This window comes from Hemicordylus capensis, chromosome 2 (genome assembly GCF_027244095.1).
Source record: "Hemicordylus capensis ecotype Gifberg chromosome 2, rHemCap1.1.pri, whole genome shotgun sequence".
NCBI lineage: Eukaryota > Metazoa > Chordata > Lepidosauria > Squamata > Cordylidae > Hemicordylus > Hemicordylus capensis.
In genome coordinates, this window is record NC_069658.1 from 286,447,915 (window position 1) to 286,467,546 (window position 19,632).

The 19,632-nt window shown below is 40.7% G+C and overlaps 1 protein-coding gene across 4 annotated transcripts in view; it reads left to right on the plus strand.

Annotated features, from left to right (window-relative positions):
- Positions 1-19,632, plus strand: part of CNTN6 (contactin 6) — a 350,488-nt gene that overhangs the window by 161,769 nt on the left and 169,087 nt on the right. For 3 of the 4 annotated variants that reach the window (XM_053303087.1, XM_053303088.1, XM_053303086.1), the window contains one exon: positions 1,860-2,035. In XM_053303087.1, coding sequence (XP_053159062.1) covers positions 1,860-2,035 — 176 coding nt within the window. Of the gene's footprint in view, positions 1-1,859; positions 2,036-19,632 lie in introns of those variants that run through there. The other variant, XM_053303089.1, reaches the window with a different exon arrangement.

The following is a 19,632-nucleotide window of genomic DNA, read 5'->3' on the forward strand; positions in this document are numbered from 1 at the left end:
CATTATGGGAGCTGGGGGGCAGCAGAGTGACACGGGGTGAAGTGTCCAGCACCTCGACCCTCAGAGCAACCAGCAGCATCTGGTAATCATCTGGGTGGGTGATCCGCCCACCCAGAAGAAAGGACCTGCTTATTTGTGGGTAAGCTTTTTGAGGCTTCCTCTCCACTTAGCCTCTTGCCCTTTCTCACTGGTCATGAGAAAGGACTCAATGACTTTAATGGAAGTGTATGAATCTGGGTATGTCATCAACTTCTTCCATATAACCCGTCGCCATGAACTACTAATTCATAGAGTGTTATGAAAAAAGTGAAATGTTTTAAATGAGCTAAAAATGGTATTGTGATGTAGCCCTAGACCACTGCATAGATTTGGCCTGCCTGCAGATGTTGGCCTACAGCTGCCATAATCCCTGACTATTGGCCACTGTGACTGCCTGGGGCTTATGGGAGTTGTAGTCTAAATAGCTGGACGGCCATATTTGTGGAACCCTGCCATAGACTGTTGATTTTTCTGAAAGGGATGGACTATGCTGCCACTAAAGTCTAAACTTGCTAAAAATTTCAACTCACCCAAAACATTAGACATACTCAGATGTTCGCCATCTACAGGTAGCAAGCCCCTGAGAGGAGCAACAGAAGCACGTTAGCTAACCACAAGCTCCTAGCACCAAAGTCTTCTATGGCCACATTCCTGATATTGTCCCTGAAGTGCTTGTCTGCAGACGTAAGCACTTGATGAAGGAAGAGATTCTTCAGATGATTAAGAACCCTGGGTGTGCATGGTTCATAATAACGGAGAAGCTCTTTCCCAGCAGACAGCACTGAATGTGGGACCAGTTGAAAATGTGGCCATAGAGTGTGTCAACATCAAAAGACTGGCCTTCCTGGCATTCTCCCATTTGTCCCCTCACATGTTTGCTATTCATGGCTGGCAATGGTGACTGTATTATTCTCATTCAACCCAGCATGACAATATAGTTTGATTTTATTCTTGACACTTTGAAACTAGTGAACAAGATATTAACCATTGACAAAAACTAGTATTCTATCCACCTAACTTAAAAATGTAATACTACTTGTGATGTAGAACAGAGGGTTGTTGATCTGTTAAAAATGTGGATTGTGACCAGCAACTTACATGAACATGTTGTGTAGACAAGTAAGGAGAATTCTGTTTTAATGCAACAAATGGTTAATCCACATCCCCTTTTTTATTCTTGTGGAAAATATGATTATCTATGAAACACAATTTATTTTGACATTTGTAAATAACTGTGATATGTTGCAGACACGATTCATTTTCTCATTAACGGGCTAACAGAGACAAATCATGTTTTAAAATAACAGTGTTATCATTATTACATTATCCATCTCAAACTAGTGGTATAAACATCCCCTTTCCGCTTTCTTCTTGCCCTTTGAAGTATAATCCGTTCTGATTTATATCTCTGAAATCATTGCTATAAGCAAATTTATTACATCACTGGCAAGGATTGTAAAATATTTTCAGGTATCATTTATATATTATATAAAAAATAATGTATCTGTAGTCATCTCATCCTCTGATCTGCCATTTGAATGTATAGCTTGGTTTGTAAGGATAGGTTATAATTATTTTTGTAGGCATTTGGATGCTTGCCTAGGACACACCATTAAAAAGAGTATTTTTCAAACAGTAAAATTTACAGTGGAATTTACAAGATGGATATAATAATCAGTCTGCTGTGAAATACGATATGATATTCTAATATTTTAACCAGCCTTTTGTTGTTACAAGTATGCTACAGCAAACTATTTAAAATAAACCTGAATAGCCTCTGTAAATTATAAGCATAATTTGATTTTTTTTCCCCTTCATAGGTGGAAGCAAAATGGCACAGATATTGATCTTACCATGAATTATCACTACAGGCTGGTTGGAGGCAGCTTGGCAATCAATAACCCACATAAAAAACAGGATATTGGAACATACCAGTGTTTGGTCACCAATTCATTTGGAACAATTGTGAGCAGGACAGCAAAACTTCAGTTTGCATGTAAGTTTTGGAACACTGAATTTGATTTCCACACTATTTTTCCCCAATTATTTTGTGTATGGAAGGCAATTTATTAGGCAATTAAATATCAATGAAATCTGCCCGGAAATGGTTGAAGCTGTTCATCAATCTTTACCTTTTCATTTTCAATCCTAATATCTTTTCCCTTAAATAGCAATAACGAAACAGATATGCAGGCCGTTGCAACACACAATCATTATCTACAGATGACTGAAAGGGCAAGAAAGATTAACACAATTACTTTTGCTTAATAGAGCGGCTGCTACCTCTTTCTGGCAGGACTTTTTCATGATCCAATTGGTATTTGTTAGTTATCTGTCTCACATCCGGCTATAGGTTGAAAAATAGTAATCACAAAAGTATAATGATGTCCAGCAGAGTCACAGAAATGTCACCCGCAGTAATTACCTTACTGACATTTATCTACATTAACAGGCATATACACCTCCTCACATTTGCTTTGTAATTGGCATTGCATTGTTGTTTGCACCCTTAAAAATGTAGCTGTCCATTAAGGGTAAAAATGTGTGTGCTGAAATCCATTATGAAAGCTGTTATTTCTACTTGTTCTTTTTAAAAACTGAGTTGAAGAAGCTAAAGGAAGGGAGATGGGGTTAAAGATTCCTATGCCACACACGCCCATTGGGCCAAAGTGGCGAAATGAAGCAGCAGTAGTAGTAGTGCAAATATTGGGCAAGATCCAGACTTAGAAGGCAGCCTCACTTATAGATGATGAAGATGATGAAGATGATGATGATGATAGACTTTATTTGCATAGCTGACCTATAACAATTGTTCTCGGGGCAGCTCACAAAATAAAACAATGAATGTTAAAATAAAAGATACAATTAAAAACACATTAAGACTACAAAAATACAACTGAAAACAAAATGACAATTAAAACCATTAAAATGGCAATTCAACAATGCTTTTGAAAACAATGGATGACATGCTTCATCGTGTACAGTGGGCAGTTCAGAACCTTCCATGCCATTGCTGGTGTCTAAAATATTGTCTGCTCTGTGGCAAAACATCCCTGTTCTGCTTCTACTTAAACTTACACAACTGCAGTTGCATGGCGTGACATCCATTATTTTCAGAGGATGTAGATTTGCACAACTGTGCTAGCGCACCTTTAAGTAGTAGCAGAACAGTGTAGGCAGTGTTTAGGCACTTGCAGTGTTGTGGGCATTTCTGAACTGTCCACGTTATGCTGTGCAGTCAGCCAGTGCTTCTGCACTTCCAACTGTGGAAGCCTGGAGTTCTCTGGCATTACATCTCTATACACCAACAGGAGATTCATGCATGTGTGGGGCTCTACATCATAGAGACATCATCAGTCTTTGAGTTTTAATCTGTATTTTTTGATAATGACGTAATGAAGGTATTCTTTAAAGTCTTAAAGAAGTTATTCTTTAGAGGAAGTTGCACATTCTTCCTTCTTTCTCCCCACACCAGTCTAAAGGTCTGGACCAGCTGCTGTACTGAAAGAGCAATTGTTTTTAATGCTCATTAATAAAATATACTTCTAAAGCTAGTCATACATAGCTGTTTCAGTCATCAGTAAATGTATTAATTATTAATCATTTTTCTAGGCCTATTGCAAATATTCTGTCTCAGAGGTCATACAAAGGAGACAGTAGATGATCACAAACTTTTTGCGTGCAAAGGTGACAATTTCTGCCTATTTCTATCACCATTTTAATCATTTTTCTCTTGACTTGAAGGTGACAGGATACTGACTACTAGTTAGGTCAGGGAAAAATACCACTTCTCTAAGTGTATTACTTGAGATTTTAGAACACATTGTTTAATTCTGATTAGCTGTGGTATCAAGGGACCATCTTTATGTTTGTGCAGAGGAACCTAAATAGATTTATAGATATTCTGTATTTCAGAAGACCAGGTCTCTGAAGAAGAAGAAAAATATGCTCTGTTTCACAAAAGTTGGAATCCTCCTGAGAAACCTTGCTAGTCTTATTATAACTCCTTTGGTTTCTTAAAATTGCTGAGATGTTTCTTCCAAGTACAAATCTCTGAATGCAAGGTAAAATTTGGGAGCAACCCTAGTCTTATCATTTCTGCCCACCACATGGAAAAAGCCTCTTTAATCTTCCATCGGAACATGCAGGGTTGGGGAGAAGCTGATGACAACCAAAACAATTCAGCTTTCCTATCAGTCTACATTATTGCTTTCTATATATCCAAGGTCAGGATGAACTGTATGAATTTATCTACACATACTCACTCGGTATTATTGACCTGCACTTTCAGGGAACCTCATTGCATGATGGTCATAATTCATATTAAGAATGCTGTGAAATGTTATGGCTAGGTTGTGGGAAACTGGTCACAGAATGTCAATATCTGTGGTTATTAAAATATGTAACTCATCTCAAAGTGACCATGTGGTGAAACTATCTAAAGTAGTTTATATAGTCATTGAAGTAGGGGTGGGTTTTTGTTTTGTTTGTTTTGGTGATTGGTTATCAGGGTTAGGAAGTAGGCATCTTTTAAAAGATGGACCACACAAACAATCACAGCAAACCACAAGCTGGCATTAGGTAAATCATAGAAAGTGCAGTGTATATGGTAAATCCTCACACGATCCTAACATGGCCTTTGTGAGGTGGGTGTGGTTTATACAGATCCTTTTCATCTCAGCTTTGCTTCAGAGTGGGGAGATACTGGCATTGAAAGGAGCTCTCTTGTGGACTCCTCCCACATAATCACAGACTTCAGACCTTACTTAAGCAGGGCAGGAAGGAACCATGCTGCAATGGCTCTCATGCAGTAAATATAACTTGTTGGGTGTGTAATACCTTGCACACTCACATGAAAGTAAATCCCCAGAACACAAAGTTGCTTACTTACAGGTAAAATACATAAGTTCGCACTGTAAGAACTGCACTTTGTCAGCGTCATGGATTGATCTTTGTCTCATGGTAGAGCTTTCTAGAACCTCTTTTATCACAGTTTCTCTGATAAAGGAAGGTGCTTAGCTGAGAAGCCCTAAGCAGAAGGATCTGATTATTCCCTCATTGCCTGGTCTATTGGAAGTCCCCCCACCCCTCCCCCCCAAAAGAGACCATTCTGTCTGGCTCTAGTTTAAGTCTCACCTTTTTCTTTCTTCTCCCCTTATAGTCTTCATTTTCTGGTACTGTTGACTTTTACAGCCTAGCTAGATTTGATGTCAGATAAGCCATGATGGGAACTCCCATGCTTTCTTTTAAAGGTATAAGCAGCCAGGGAGGAAAATCCAACTGCAGTGTGTCAACACTGGGGCACATGTAACCTTCTCCCCAGACCTTTCTCCCAAACTGCATTGCCTATGTTCAAAGTTGTTATTTGATCACAGGACAAATAGAACCTTCAGGCAGGGAACTGGATTTTAAAAAGCTACACAAAGAAAAAGGTTACCCTCTGACCTCTTCTTGCTCCTTGTATCCAGTCTCCTTGTATCCAGATTCAGGGGTGGTCCATGGGTGCCTTATCTTTGAAAACATACTACGGGACATCTAATGACAAATGTCCTGATGTCATGTCTAGTTTGGTCAATCCCCCCACCCCGCCCCCACAATGTTCATCTTTGAATTGAATTGCTTATGTTACTTTTCTTCCCTCTCCCTTTGGTTGGAATCAATATGACATTTATTTCTTTATTTTGAAATGTTTACATTCCACTATATGTTATTTGAAAAAATAATGTTAGGTGGCTAATAGTGAACATTAAAAACAATGAAACTTTTCCCACCCCACAAGCAATCAAAATGCAAGCAAGCAAGAACAGAATTGTTAACTTGTCACTAGCTTTGATACTGTTCATCTGAGGTCGTTCTCTGGTTGGCCTGAGCTTCAAAAGTTAGGCAGGTGGCTACCAAAGAGTAAATTATCCATGGCACTAGCCATATCACTCCTTCATATATTGTAGCCTTTAAGCCAATGGGCAGATCAAAATTTGTACTAGTTTGGATATAAGAAATTTAATAACCCCTTTCAAGTTAAAAGAAGAATGGTTCAAATACAAGTGTATCTTGAAGCTGATTTTAAATACTAGCTTCTGAATCATTGGAAGGCAGGATCACAATAACACTGCACTGCAATAATGTTCAAAGCCATATAAATATATAGGCACATTGATCCCTGGCTCACTCCAGATTAAATGATAACATCTGTGGCAGAATATAAGCTTTCCTTAACAGTCTTTTTGGTCACAAGATCAACAGAATTGATAGATGACAACTTTCTATTTATGCACATTCTGTAACAAGATGTGAACTGCAACATTCAGATCTAACTCTTCAGATATGAATAACTAAGAAGCTCAAGCTTTTGAAGACACGAGAGCATATCTAATGCTACATTTCCCCACTTGTGTCTCTTAGTTGGGTATTTTAAAAATTGAATATGTCTGTCTGATCCTTATCCTTTTAAATTAGTCACCATTGTTGACTTGTTCAGTTATATATTATTTATTTACATTATTTCTAAAATTATGCCTACCAAAAAGGAATAACTAAGAGATATTCATATTTTTAAAATATATTACAAGTATTTAATAATATTTTTATTATTATTTTATTCATTTAACATATTTTTATACCACCCAAAACTTGTGTCTCTGGGCGGTTTACAATTTAAATCATTTAAAACATCAAATCAATTAAACAATTAAAATCATTTAAACATTAAAATAATTAACATTCAAATTATTTAAAACTAATGTTAAAAATTAAAATGATACATCTAATTAAAAGACTGGGTGGACAAATGTGTCTTCAGTGCCTTCTTAAAAGTTGCAAGAGATGAGGAGGCTCTTATTTCAATAGGGAGCGCATTCCAATGTCCAGGGGCAGCAATGGAGAAGGCCCGTTCCTGAGTAGCTGCCAAACGAGCTGGTGACAACAGCAGATGAAACTATGGAGATGATTTTAACCAGGCGGTGGGGCTCATGGTGAAGAAGACCATGATAATATGATAGGTAATAACCAGCACCTTGTATTTTGCCTGGAAACGTATCGGCAGCCAGTGTAGTTCCTTCAACACAGGAGTAATATGGTCTCTCCTAGATGACTCAGAGACCAACCTGGCCGCCGCATTCTGGACCAACTGCAGTTTCCAGACTACGTACAAAGGCAGTCCCATATAGAGCACATTGCAGCAAGCCAGCCTACAGGTTAACAGCATATGTACTACCGTTTTGAGGCCATTCATCTCAAGAAATGGATGCAGCTGGTGTATCAGCCAAAGCTAATAAAAAGCACCTCTGGCCACCACCTTAGCCTGGGACACCAGGGAGAGGTTTGGATCCAGAAGGAACCACAGACTATGTACCTGTTCCTTCTGGGTGAGTGTGACCCCATCCAGAACAGGCAGATCAAAATCATGTCCTGAGTTCTGACCCCACACAATTAGTACCTCTGTCTTATCTGGATTCAGCCACAGTTTGTTATCCCTCATCCAGCCCATTACTGCCTCCAGGCAGGCATTTAGGGAGGTTATGCCTTCTCCTGATGATGATGATGACATGGAGAAATAGATTTGTGTGTCATCAGCATATTGATAACACCCTGCACCAAATCTCCTGATGATCTTTCCCAGCGGTTTCATGTAGATGTTAAACAACATCAGGGGCAATATGGAACCTTGAGGGACACCATACGAAATTTCAGATTTTGAAGAACAACAGTCTCCAAGAGAAACCATCTGGAATCTGCCTGTGAGGTAGGAGTGGAACTACTGCAGAGCAGTGCCTCCCACCTCCAACCCCCTCAGATGTTTCAGAAGGATACTATGGTCAATAATATCAAAAGCCACCAAGATATCCAAAAAGACCCACAGAGTCACCCTCCCTCTGTCAATTCCCAATTGGAGATCATTCATAAGGCCAACCAAGGCGGTCTCTACCCCATAGTCCACCCGAAAGCCAGTTTGGCCAGTTTGAAATGGGTCTAGATAATCAGTTTCCTCCAAGATCACATGGAGGAATATAATATAATATAATATAATATAATATAATATAATATAATATAATATAATATAATATAATATAATATTATATTATATTATATTATATTATATTATATTATATTATATTATATTAGCAATAATTATAATATTTGGAGAACAACACAGTGGCCAACAGACTGGAAGAGGTCAGTCTACATACCCATACCAAAGAAAAGAGACTTTCTTGCAGGTCTTGCAAGAGATTGTGCAAACCATTGCACAATATCCTTAAATTCAAAAGCTAGCAAAATAATGCTCAGGATCATCCAACACAGATTAGAGCCCTATGTATAAAGGGAAATGCCGGATGTTCAAGCTGGTTTCAGAAAAGACTGAGGAACAAGAGACATCATTGCTGATGCACGCTGGATAATTGAGAAAGCCAAAGAATACTAGAAAGAAGTCAATATGTGCTTTATTTATTTATTTGAAACATTTAATATACCGCCCACTCCGAAGACTCTGGGTGGTGTACAAAAACATGCAAAACAAGACAGCATTAAAATTACATTCTAAATTAAAAACTAAAGTAACTATTGACTACAGAAAAGCCTTTGATTGCATTGACCATGTCAAGTTGTGGGATATCCTTCAGAAAATGCGCGTTCCAGAACTTCTCATTGTTCTCATGAGTAACCTATACACAGGACAGGAAGCTACTGTCCAGACAGAACATGGTGAAACAGACTGGTTCCAGACTGGCAAAGGAGTAAGACAAGGCTATATACTTTCTCCTTCTTTATTCAAGCTATATGCTGGGTGTATACCGAGAGAAGCTGGACTGGAGGAAAATGACAGTGGTTTTAAAGCTGGAGGAAGAAACATCAATAACCTGCACTACGCTGCTGCTGCTGCTGCTGCTGCTGATTTACATTTTATATCCTGCTCTTCCTCCAAGGAGCCCTGAGTGGGGTACTACATACTTCAATTTCCTCGCAACAACCCTGTGAAGTAAGTTAGGCTGAGAGAGAAGTGACTGAAGTCACCCAGAAAGTATCATGGCTGAATGGAGATTTGAACTCAGGTCTCCCCGGTTCTAGTCCAGCACTCTAACCACTACACCACGCTGGCTGATGACACCACTCTGATAGCTGAGAAAGTGGATGATCTGCAAGCTCCAGTAATGAAAGTCAAGGAGCACAGTGAAAAAATAGGACTCTGACTAAATGTAAAGAAGACTAAACTTAATCCTTAAGAATTAATTCTTAATTCTTTGCGTTCCTTCAAGAGAGCCCTTAAAACCTATCTGTTTGGACTGGCCTTTCAGGGTTTTTAATTTAGTTTTAACTGTTTTAATCTTAACCTGGTTTTCAGGGTTTTAATTGTTTTGATAGTTTAATTGTTTTTTAAGATGTTTTTAAATTTGATGTTTATATTTGTATTTCTATTTTAATTGTTTTTAATAATTTCTGTTTTTTAATTGTAAACCACCCTGAGCCAGCTTGGAAGGGCGGTATAAAAATCGAATAAATAAATAAATAAATAAATAAATAACTAATAACAATGGGTTATAATGGGTTATAAACTAATAACCAGCCTCAGAATTAACAATGAAGACATTCATTCATTCATTCATTCATTCATTCAATTTCTGTACCGCCCTTCCAAAAATGGCTCAGGGCGGTTTACACAAAGAAATAACAAACAAATAAGATGGAACCATGTCCCGAAGGGCTCACAATCTAAAAAGAAACATAAGATAGACACTAGCAACAGTCACTGGAGGTACTGTGCTGGGGGTGGACAGGGCCAGTTACTCTCCCCCTGCTAAATAAAGAGAATCACCACGTTAAAAGGTGCCTCTTTGCCAAGTTAGCAGGGGTAACATTGAAGTGGTGGATAGCTTGTTCCTTTTAGTATCAACCATCAAGAGTAAAGGATCCAGCAGTCAAGAAATATGCTGCAGACTAGCACTTGGTAGGGTTACAATGAAGGCCTTGGGAAGGATATTTAGATGCCATGACATGTCTACACCTACAAATATTATAATAGTTCAGGCCATGGTTTTTCCCATGACAGTCTATGGATGTGAAAGCTGGACTTCGAAGAAGCAAGATAGAAAAAGCATTGGTGCTTTTGAACTTTGGTGCTGGACAAGACTTTGGAGGATACCATGGACAGCCAAGAAAACAAGCAAATGGATCACAGAACAAATCAATCCAGAATTTTTACTTGGGGCACAAATGACCAGGCTAAGACTATCATACTTCAGACACATTATTCAAAGACCCAGCTCCCTTGAGAAGTCCATAATGCTGGGAAACATTGAAGGAAAGAGAAGAAGAGGATGACCAGCAGCAAGGTGGATGGACTTGATTACAACAGCAATGAATGCACCACTGAGAGACCTTAAAGGCCAACTTGAAGACAGATCATCCTGTAGAGAATCTATCTATGTGATCGCTAAGAGTCAACACCGACTTGATGGCACTTAATCAATCAACCAATCAATTATAATACTGACTAGCATCCACTATATCCTAATAAGATCAGGCTCAGTTGAATATGAAGCAACCTGAGAAAGGTTTCTGTTTAAGAAGAAAGAGCAAATTTTGATTTTTAAGAAGCAAATTTTGATTTTTAAGATCTATCTATCTATCTATCTATCTATCTATCTATCTATCTATCTATCTAATACACACACACACACACACACACACACACACACGAACAGATGGCAATTCCACTCGCTCAAGAAGGGAGCACTTTTTTGCTGATCTTCTCCTTCCTTCAACTCCCTGACACCTCTGAAAAATCTGTTCCTGAGTATTGTGGAACCCTCTGGAGTGGATAGCCTGCTATAGAAGGTAAGTGGGCATCAGAGGAACAAAACTGTCTTCTTTTCATGGCATAGCATAGTGATTAGTCTAGGACAGGGAAGAGCCAAGTTAAAATCCCCATTCAACCATTAAACTCACTGGGTGACTCTGGGCCAGTCATGTACCTCTCAGCCTAATCTACCTCACAGGTTTGTTGCGAGCATAAAAATAATCATGTGCATAATCATGAGGGGCTCTCCTCTCTGAGCCCCTCGGAGAAAGAGTGGTCTTTAAGTAAGTAAGTAAGTAAATAAATAAATAAATAAATAGAATTAGACTACAATCCATTCCAAATGCAGTCAACTGCAACCCATCCTGTATGGCTTTAAGAATTGTCATTTAGGAAGCTCAAGTTTAAAAGAGTCAAAGCTGCAACAGAAACAGCTCTATGTCTAGACAATACCTTTGTCAAAGTTTACATCATCATGTCAGAGTTCCCTCAGCAGATCCTAAGGAAAGGGAGACCTCATGGGCAATAGTAAGAGTAGATTTGGGCAATTTAGGGAACTTGAGTTGAAACCGACTTGACGGCTCACTTTACCTTTACTTTAATTGTCTTTGAAGCTAATCTGAAGCCTGTGTACTTCCTACAGAATTAGCACTGTTTTTGCACCAGCTAAAATTCTGAACGTGAGCCCATTATACAGTCAATACAAGTCTGAAGCTTACAAAGGCATGGATCATGGCAGGGCTGTTCTTAGATGGATGAGAAGGCAACCTTCCTAAAGGAGCTCATCTGAATATGAGCTTGGTAACTCACTGTTTCTTGAGTGCACTATCTGTGGTGGTGGTGAGGAAGCGATGGCCCACATAAAGTACTAGGCAATGCCAGCATTCCTGATCACTGCTGTGCATGTGGAAGCCAACCCTGTGCGCTACTACTAATGTAATGTGACTAATTTAAGTTCTGCTGTACAATTGAAAATAATGTAAGTTGTGCAGTGCGCATGAGAAGGTGCTGTTTTAAGTAGTTGTGCAAGTGTGCTCTTGCACAGCATGACCAGGCTGGTTTCCACATGTACTAGCCAATCAGGAATGCCAGTGTTGCCCTGTACACCATGTGAGCCACTGTCTTTCACCTTTTATTCAAACTTCTTCATTACCTTTGAAGTATGTTTCTTTTTCAATTTCTAATTTGATGTCATTTGCTCGAGATGCTATTTGCTCTAGTTTGTCATTTGATGTCATTGGCTCTAGATGTCACTTGCTCTAGTTTGATTTCATTGGCTCTAGTTTGATGTCATTTGCTCATACTAAGCCATACAGCAACAATGATGAATTAACCATGGGGGAGGGTGGGGTGAAGGCACCTTGTCCAGTATTCGAGTTATCCTATGGCCAGTTCTGGATGATCTACTATTGATCAGGTCTTTATTCTCTGTCATCTGATTGGAAAATATGGAGATAAGCCTGGGTCGGCTTTGTATGTGGCCTTCACTGATTTTGAATCGGCATTCAACTCTATATCTAGAGGATTGCTTTGGGAGAAGCTAGCCCAAACAAACATCGACAAGCAGCTTCTTTTTGTAATGCAACAGCTTCATGCAGGCTCGAACATCAGGGTTAGATATCATCCTAAAGGGGAGCTTTCACAACCTATACCTACCTATAAAGGAGTGAGGCAGGGATGTATCCTTGCCCCCTCGCTTTTAAATTTATACCTCAATGACTTGGCCCCTTGTTTAACTGATTCCAGCCTACATTCACCATCTGCAGCAGGTGTGTGCATTCCTCTTCTTTATGCAGATGCTGCTGCTATTTTAGCTAGGACTCCAGTGGGCCTGAGGCAAGAATTGAAAAGATTGGCCCTCTACTGTAGAGCCAATCATCTTCTGATCAATTACTCGAAATCCAAAGTAATAATTTTTGCAAGGAGACCTAGGCAGTTAAGATGGTCGATTGAGGATCAACAGTTGGAACAGGTCTATACATATAGATATCTAGGTGTGACCCTGAAAGCAAGAGTTTCATGGAAGGAGCATATAGATCAAGTTATTCTTACGGCATGGAGAAGTTCTCTGGCTATCTGGAGATTTTTCTATTCTAAAGGAGGTGAGATCATTTTGGCTGCCTTGAAATTATTTGTGGCCAAAGTTAGGAGCCAGATATTATATGGGGCGCAACTTGGTCCTTTTCCTTCATACAAGTCTATGGATGTGGTTCAAAATGACTTCCTTAGGGCTCTACTTAGAGTACCTACTAGATGTGTCCCCAATGTATTATGAAGGTTTGAGTTGGTTGTTCTCAAGATCGAGGTCTGGGCCTGGTTGTCTATTTTGACCTATTGGCTCAAAGTCAGATCCCCCCCACCCTGGGGATGGATTTCTCTTATCTTGGCTGATGTATTCCAGCCCACTTGGGCCCAGGCTATTCAGGACAAAATTGTGTCCTTGGGTCTGTCTATGGACTACCTGGTCCTGTTAAGTCACGACTAGGCTAGGCAGATCCTGAAACAAAGACTCTTGGACTTTGAAATCCAACAAAAATTCTCCCAAATCCCTGATTGTACTAAAAGGAGGCTAGGTTTGAGTAGTTCTAGTTGGGGCCCTGCTGCTTATTTGAATGCCTTGAGCATGACATGTTACCAGAAGGCCTGTTTCAGAGCAAGACATGATATGTTACCTTCAGTGGTGCTCTCGGGGAAGTTTCTGGGGATTCATAGGGAGGATAGATTATGCCCATGTGGTATGGGGGAAGTCGAATCCATCCAACATGTTTTGTTGTGCTGTCCATTATATAGAGATTTAAGATGTTCCTTATTAACTCCTCTTCTGACACCCTTCCCAGGTTGCTCAGGAAATTTTTATGTTTCCTATCTTCTTGCGGATAGAGCTTTAGATGTCAGCTCTAAAGTGGACAAATTCTGTTCTATTGCAGTATTGTTAGAGAAGCGAGCTTGTCTTTGATTAATTTTAAAATTTTACTGATTATTTATTCGTGGATACTTATATATATTTACATATCTCTTTTTCCCCAATTGTATCTTTCTGTGTTATGAGATGTTCTGTTTACATTATGTTATGCTGACCTTGGGTCGCAAATAAAGAACTTCATACCTTGTACCTAGGGTCAGTTCTGAAGAGTCTTACTTTTAAATATTTATTTTGTTTTGTTTTGGCTTTTTACATTTATATTCTGCTTTTCCTCCAAGGAGCCCAGAACAGTGTACATACGTAGTTAAGTTTCTCCTCACAACAACCCTATGAAGTAGGTTAGGCTGGGAGAGAAGTGACTGGCCCAGAGTCACCGAGCAAGTATCATGGCTGAATGGGGATTTGAACTTGGGTCTCCCCAGTCCTAATCCAGCACTCTAACCACTACGCCATGCTGGCTCTTCCATAAGGGCACAGCCTTTTATTTATTTAAAATATTTGGAACCTGCCCCTCCAGTGCAATACTGCCCTTAGTATTAGTAAAACAGAGAAACGGTGATGCTCTTCTTTAGAATTTACTTCTAGTACTGCTGACATCTGAACAAGCACAGCTTTGCGACTATTTACAACTGACACTGGGGATGCAAAGAACAACAACAACAAAACAGCAACAAACCCCTTGCCATGTAATTTCCTCAGAGATGTCGTATTTAAACTAGCTAATCTTTCCCTACTACATATCTTTCCTACTACATATCTATTAATCTTTCCCTACTATATATCCAGCATGTCTCAGTCATACCCACAGCTGACCATGTGGAACCCCAATGGCTAAGCCCACCCCCCTCCCCCCCATGCACATCTTCATTTTAATCAGGGTTCCAGGGTGACACTCCCCTCCCCTACCAGCATTCAGAATCTGCCTTGTTCCATATTTTTCACAGAACTTCTAGAGGAGGCCTAGGAGTTTCCCAAGAGATTATCCAAAATCTTAGAAAGATCAAACTGGATGTGGAGAGGGAGGAGTCCTTGCACCTTAGCCTTCCCTGCCCATAGACTCTCAGTATCTTGTGAAGGGAAAAAGGAACAAGCAGCAGGTAATGATGACCATGGTGGATGACCACTATACGTTCCCGGTATTGTCAGTGATATATCATGATCAGTCCACAGCTCACAGTGCATTCAAGGGAAGAAAATGGGGTCTGACTCTGATATGAGCCAGCCATTGAGAACAGAGCAACATTTCAAATGCTGCCTCTACCACTATCTGCCGAGATAATGGTGAAGGCAGGCAGGCAGGCAGGCAGGCTGCTGCCATCCCAACCCTCAAGAATGTTCCATGTTTGTGCCCCCCCCGCCCCCCACTCCACATCTGACAGACTCAGTTTTCTCTGTCTGTGAAAGGAGTGGCAAAAATGGGGATCCAGATCAGTGCTATAATAACTGTAGGGATCCAATGAATTGCTTGCTTGCAAATAATGTCCATGTTAACACAAAGAAATGACCACTATAGAATGTTGCAGGAAGTCCATAATCCAATCTGGAGTGTAACCCCCAAAGAAAACACATGCTAAAACTAATTTGGTGCAAGGCACAGCTACAGATTTAAGTGTGAGTGGTGGATCTAATTTCCATATCCCTAAACTTCAGTATGCCAAGCAGATTAATTGGTACATGGTGGTGTGAGTAATTCAGAGCTAATCTTAAAATGAACAGTATTGAACTATTGGGCATGCACAATGCACAATAACTATTTTCTACAGTAAAGGTGTTAAATTAGCCAGGGTAGCAACCTTTACTCACAGGTGTGCTTTGCTTCTTTGCTTTTTTTCCTTGAATACAAACAGTTGCATTATCCCCTGGCAGCCTGCATCTAAAGGCCTGCTGTTTTAATACAGCCTCCTTAGTAATGTAGGAAAGTGGTGTTTGTTTGTGTTTTTAATGGTCAGAGGAAATAAAAAGGTACAGTTTTGATTCTGTAATCTCACTGCCTGAAATAGCAGTCATACATCCTTGATGTCAATCATACTCAGAAGAAGAAGAAATGTCTGGGAGTATTTTGAACGTTGAAGTGGCTGGTTTTTCCCCCTTCCCCTTCTTCCTTAGGCTGAGATGCAGTTGAGAGGCACTTTCTTCATGCATATTAATGTTGTGCATAATGCAAGGCTATTATTATGAATGAAGGTTACATAACTCACATTTAAATGCTTTAAAAATGCTGAAAACTCATTAGAGCACTGTGGAATGTTTTCATAATTCCATCAGTTTTAAGTAAAAGTAACTCAACAAATAAATGGCCTGAAGGGAAATACCCCCATCAAACTAAATTTTAACTGGTCCATCCCAACTTCATTTTGCAATGATAATATCCAAATAATAAAACTGAGTTTTCAAAGAACAGTCCTGCCCAACACAATGGTGATCCATCAAGCAAAGTAAAGGGCATCGGCCACATATAGTGGCCCACCAAGGGCTGAACAGATTTTGCCAGGCACTGCAATAAAACTCAAACCAAGTGTCAAACAGTGACATTTTTCAAGCACTGGGAGACTCAGAATACCGCATGGACTACACATTCAGATTAGTGGGTTCACCAGCAGTATTCACCTTGACCCCTTGGCAAGCTTGCCTCATTTGAGGGACACCACATTCCAAATGGTGGCTGTCTTTCACAACTGTGCTCATGCAGTTCACTTGTAACAAAATCCTCTTCAGTATAAAGCCCCATGTGCACCTTGGCTGTGCAAAATATTTTGATGTTGAGACATTTCAACTCGAAATGAGCCGTCTTGAGTGCTTTGAGTGTGAAACAAAATGCTCTTTAAATAAAGGGCCTATTTCGAGCTCAGAACAAAACAACCCCATTTTGATCTAAATGTTTTGAGCACCATTTTGGAGGCCTCCCCCCACTTCCTGACTGGATTTCTGGCACTGGTTTCCAATTGACTTGCAATCTCCTTGCTTCCTGATTGGCTTGTGCCCCCATTGGCTGGGGTGAGGGGAGGAGAAGGGAACAAAAAGGAAGGAGCTTCAAAATGTATTCAAAGGGACTGGGAGACAAAGAGGGCACTTATAGTGTTTCTCTCTGACAATATGTCAGGAGAGCAGGAAGGAATCAAGAAAGGTTTGATTTTGTGGTTTTCTCACCATTGAGTATAATATCTACTGCTGCTATAACTATCTGATTTTGCTGGATCTCAGATTGATAAAGGTACAACTTGGGTGTCTACCTTCCTTGAGTTGTGGTTTGTTTTGTTTGTGAGATAGTGTTGTGGTGAGAAATGGACAGTGGCAGGTGTGTGTGTGTGTGTGTGTGTGTGTGTGTGTGTGTGAAATATTTATTGGTGACTGATGTGATGAGCTCCATGTCTGGCTTTGAGACTAATTTGTGCTTCACTCACTGGTCTGGTCTGCTCTGCAATCTGCATTGCACAGCATACTCAGTCAAAACATGGCTGAAGTTGCTATAGTTGAGTCTATGGCTATGCTTACTGCTAAGTAAGAGTGCTGCTGTGGCATCTATTGCAATGCTAGGAAGTAATATAAGGAGTCATCATTGTGTGTGAGAGATCAACTTGTGCCAATGATGTGACTGCAGTAGAGGCACTGTGCTTGCAGTGGATTCTGGGTCAGTGATTCTTTTTTGGCTATTTTTGGACTCTGTTTGAAATGTGTGTTCTGTGTTCAGAGGGACAGATGCCCTTTTACTGTGCGCTTCTGCAGCGTTTTTCAAGGCAGTGCTGCAAAATACATAGCAAATTGCAATGCAAAATGTGAGTAGGGATGTGCACAAAACTGGCTTGGCCTATTTGGTTTGAATATGAACCAGCTTTGAATCAGGGTGGGTAAGTTGGGTTTTGCTCAACCCCCCCCCCCACAACCCGCTGGTTTGGTTCAAATTTGAACTGGTCTAAAAGGTTCTACATAGGGTATAATGTGGACTCAAACCGGCCCATTATTCCATATGCGGAGCACCTAGGAGCACAAAACTGGGGTGGGTGGCAGGTACCCAGGGTGCCTACCACCCATCAAATCCCAACGTAATCAGACACCCCTGTGAAATTTAATGATTTTTTGAAGATTTTTTCCATTTATTGCCATTTCCCCAGAGGGAATAATGGAGATTTGAGGCAGCCCCATTTCCCCCCTTTGGGGGGTGCCTGGGCACCCAAAGTGGGTTTGGTGGCATGGCAGGTTGTGCCAGAACTCCCCCAGGTAGGTGGGGTTTATGTTCCTCCCCCCAGGAATTTTTCAGTTTCTGGCCTTTTAACAGTCTATCTCTATCAGAGTAGATGCTCTGGTTTGTGTGTGTGTGTGTGTGTGTGTGTGTGTGTGTTCTTGTGGTAGCAAGCATGACTTGTCCCCTTAGCTAAGCAGGGTCTGCCCTAGTTGCATATGAATGGGAGACTTGATGTGTGAGCACTGTAAGATATTCCCCTCAGGGGATGGAGCTGTTCTGGGAAAAGCAGAAGGTTTCAAGTTCCCTTCCTGGCTTCTCCAAGATAAGGCTGAGAGAGATTCCTGCCTGCAACCTTGGAAAAGCCATTGCCGGTCTGTGAAGACAAGATGGACCAATAGTCTGACTAGATGGACCAATAGTCTGACTAGATGGACCACTAGTCTGACTCAGTATATGGCAGCTTCCTATGTTCCATATATATATGAAAAGTTCTTCATAGGAATTCATTGAGAGAACTCATGCAGCCACCAATAATCCAATTTGTGTTTGGACTTGCTGCTGTATGAGTTCTCTCAATGAATCCCTATGAACTTTTCACACACACACACACATACACACACACTGTTAAGAGGCCAGAAACTAAATTATTCCTGAAGAAGAAGAAAACATAAACTCCATTGGCTTGGGGCTGCCTGGGGGGAGTTGTAACCCACCGTGCCCCAAACCCACTTTGGGGTGCCTAGGCAACCCCCCAAGGGGAGAATGGGCTAGCTGGGCTGCCTCAAATCCCTATGGTCCCCTATGGGAGAAATGCAAAAAATGAAGAAAAAAAATTTAATCGCCTAAAATTTGGGAGTGCCCAATTTCTTTGGGGTTTAGGTGGCAGTTGGCACCCATGGGTGCCTACAACCCACCTTGTTTTTGTGCCCCTAGCAGGCCAAAACACCAACATGGAGTGACATAACAAAAAAGACATCAAGCAGAAAACCAAAAAATCCACTACAGCGACACAGACCTGCTGCTGTGCCCACACAACCACAAAACCAAGGGAACCAAACCAAACACCACAGACTACTACAACAGCCACAGACAAACAAGACCTAGCAAGACAAAGCAAGGCAGCAAAACCAACCCGGCACACAAACTGCAAAGAGAGGCAAGGCAAAAACACACCACCACATTGAAGGATAACTTAAAGTAACTCACGGACCTTGTTTTCTGTTCTTCTCTTCATGTGTGCATTTTGCCTGTGGGGAAAAGCGTCTCAGATTGGCAGGTCCACCACATCTTTGCTGGAGGCCACAGATGGCCACAGGCATGTGGTGGCATCAGTCAGCATAGTCATCATAGGCATGCATGTGTGTTTGCTTTGGGCGTGTGTGTGTGTGTGTGTGTGCTAGCTAGACTCTGAAGAGGAGAAAGAGAGCAGAGCTTAAAAAAAAAAAAAGAGGATAGGAAAGTCCGGCTCAGAGGTGGTCAGTGGAGGCTACACGTGATGTGGTGTGGCAGAAGACCACTTACTCATCATGGCCAGTGCATGCGTGTGTGTGTGTGAGGAGAGAGAGAGAGAGAGAGAGAGAGAGAGAGAGAGAGAGAGAGAGAGAGAGAGAGAGAGCTAGATTGAAGAGGGGAAAGAGGGGGGCACTTAAAAAATTAAAAAGATAGGAAAGTCCGGCTCATAGGCAGGTCAGTGCA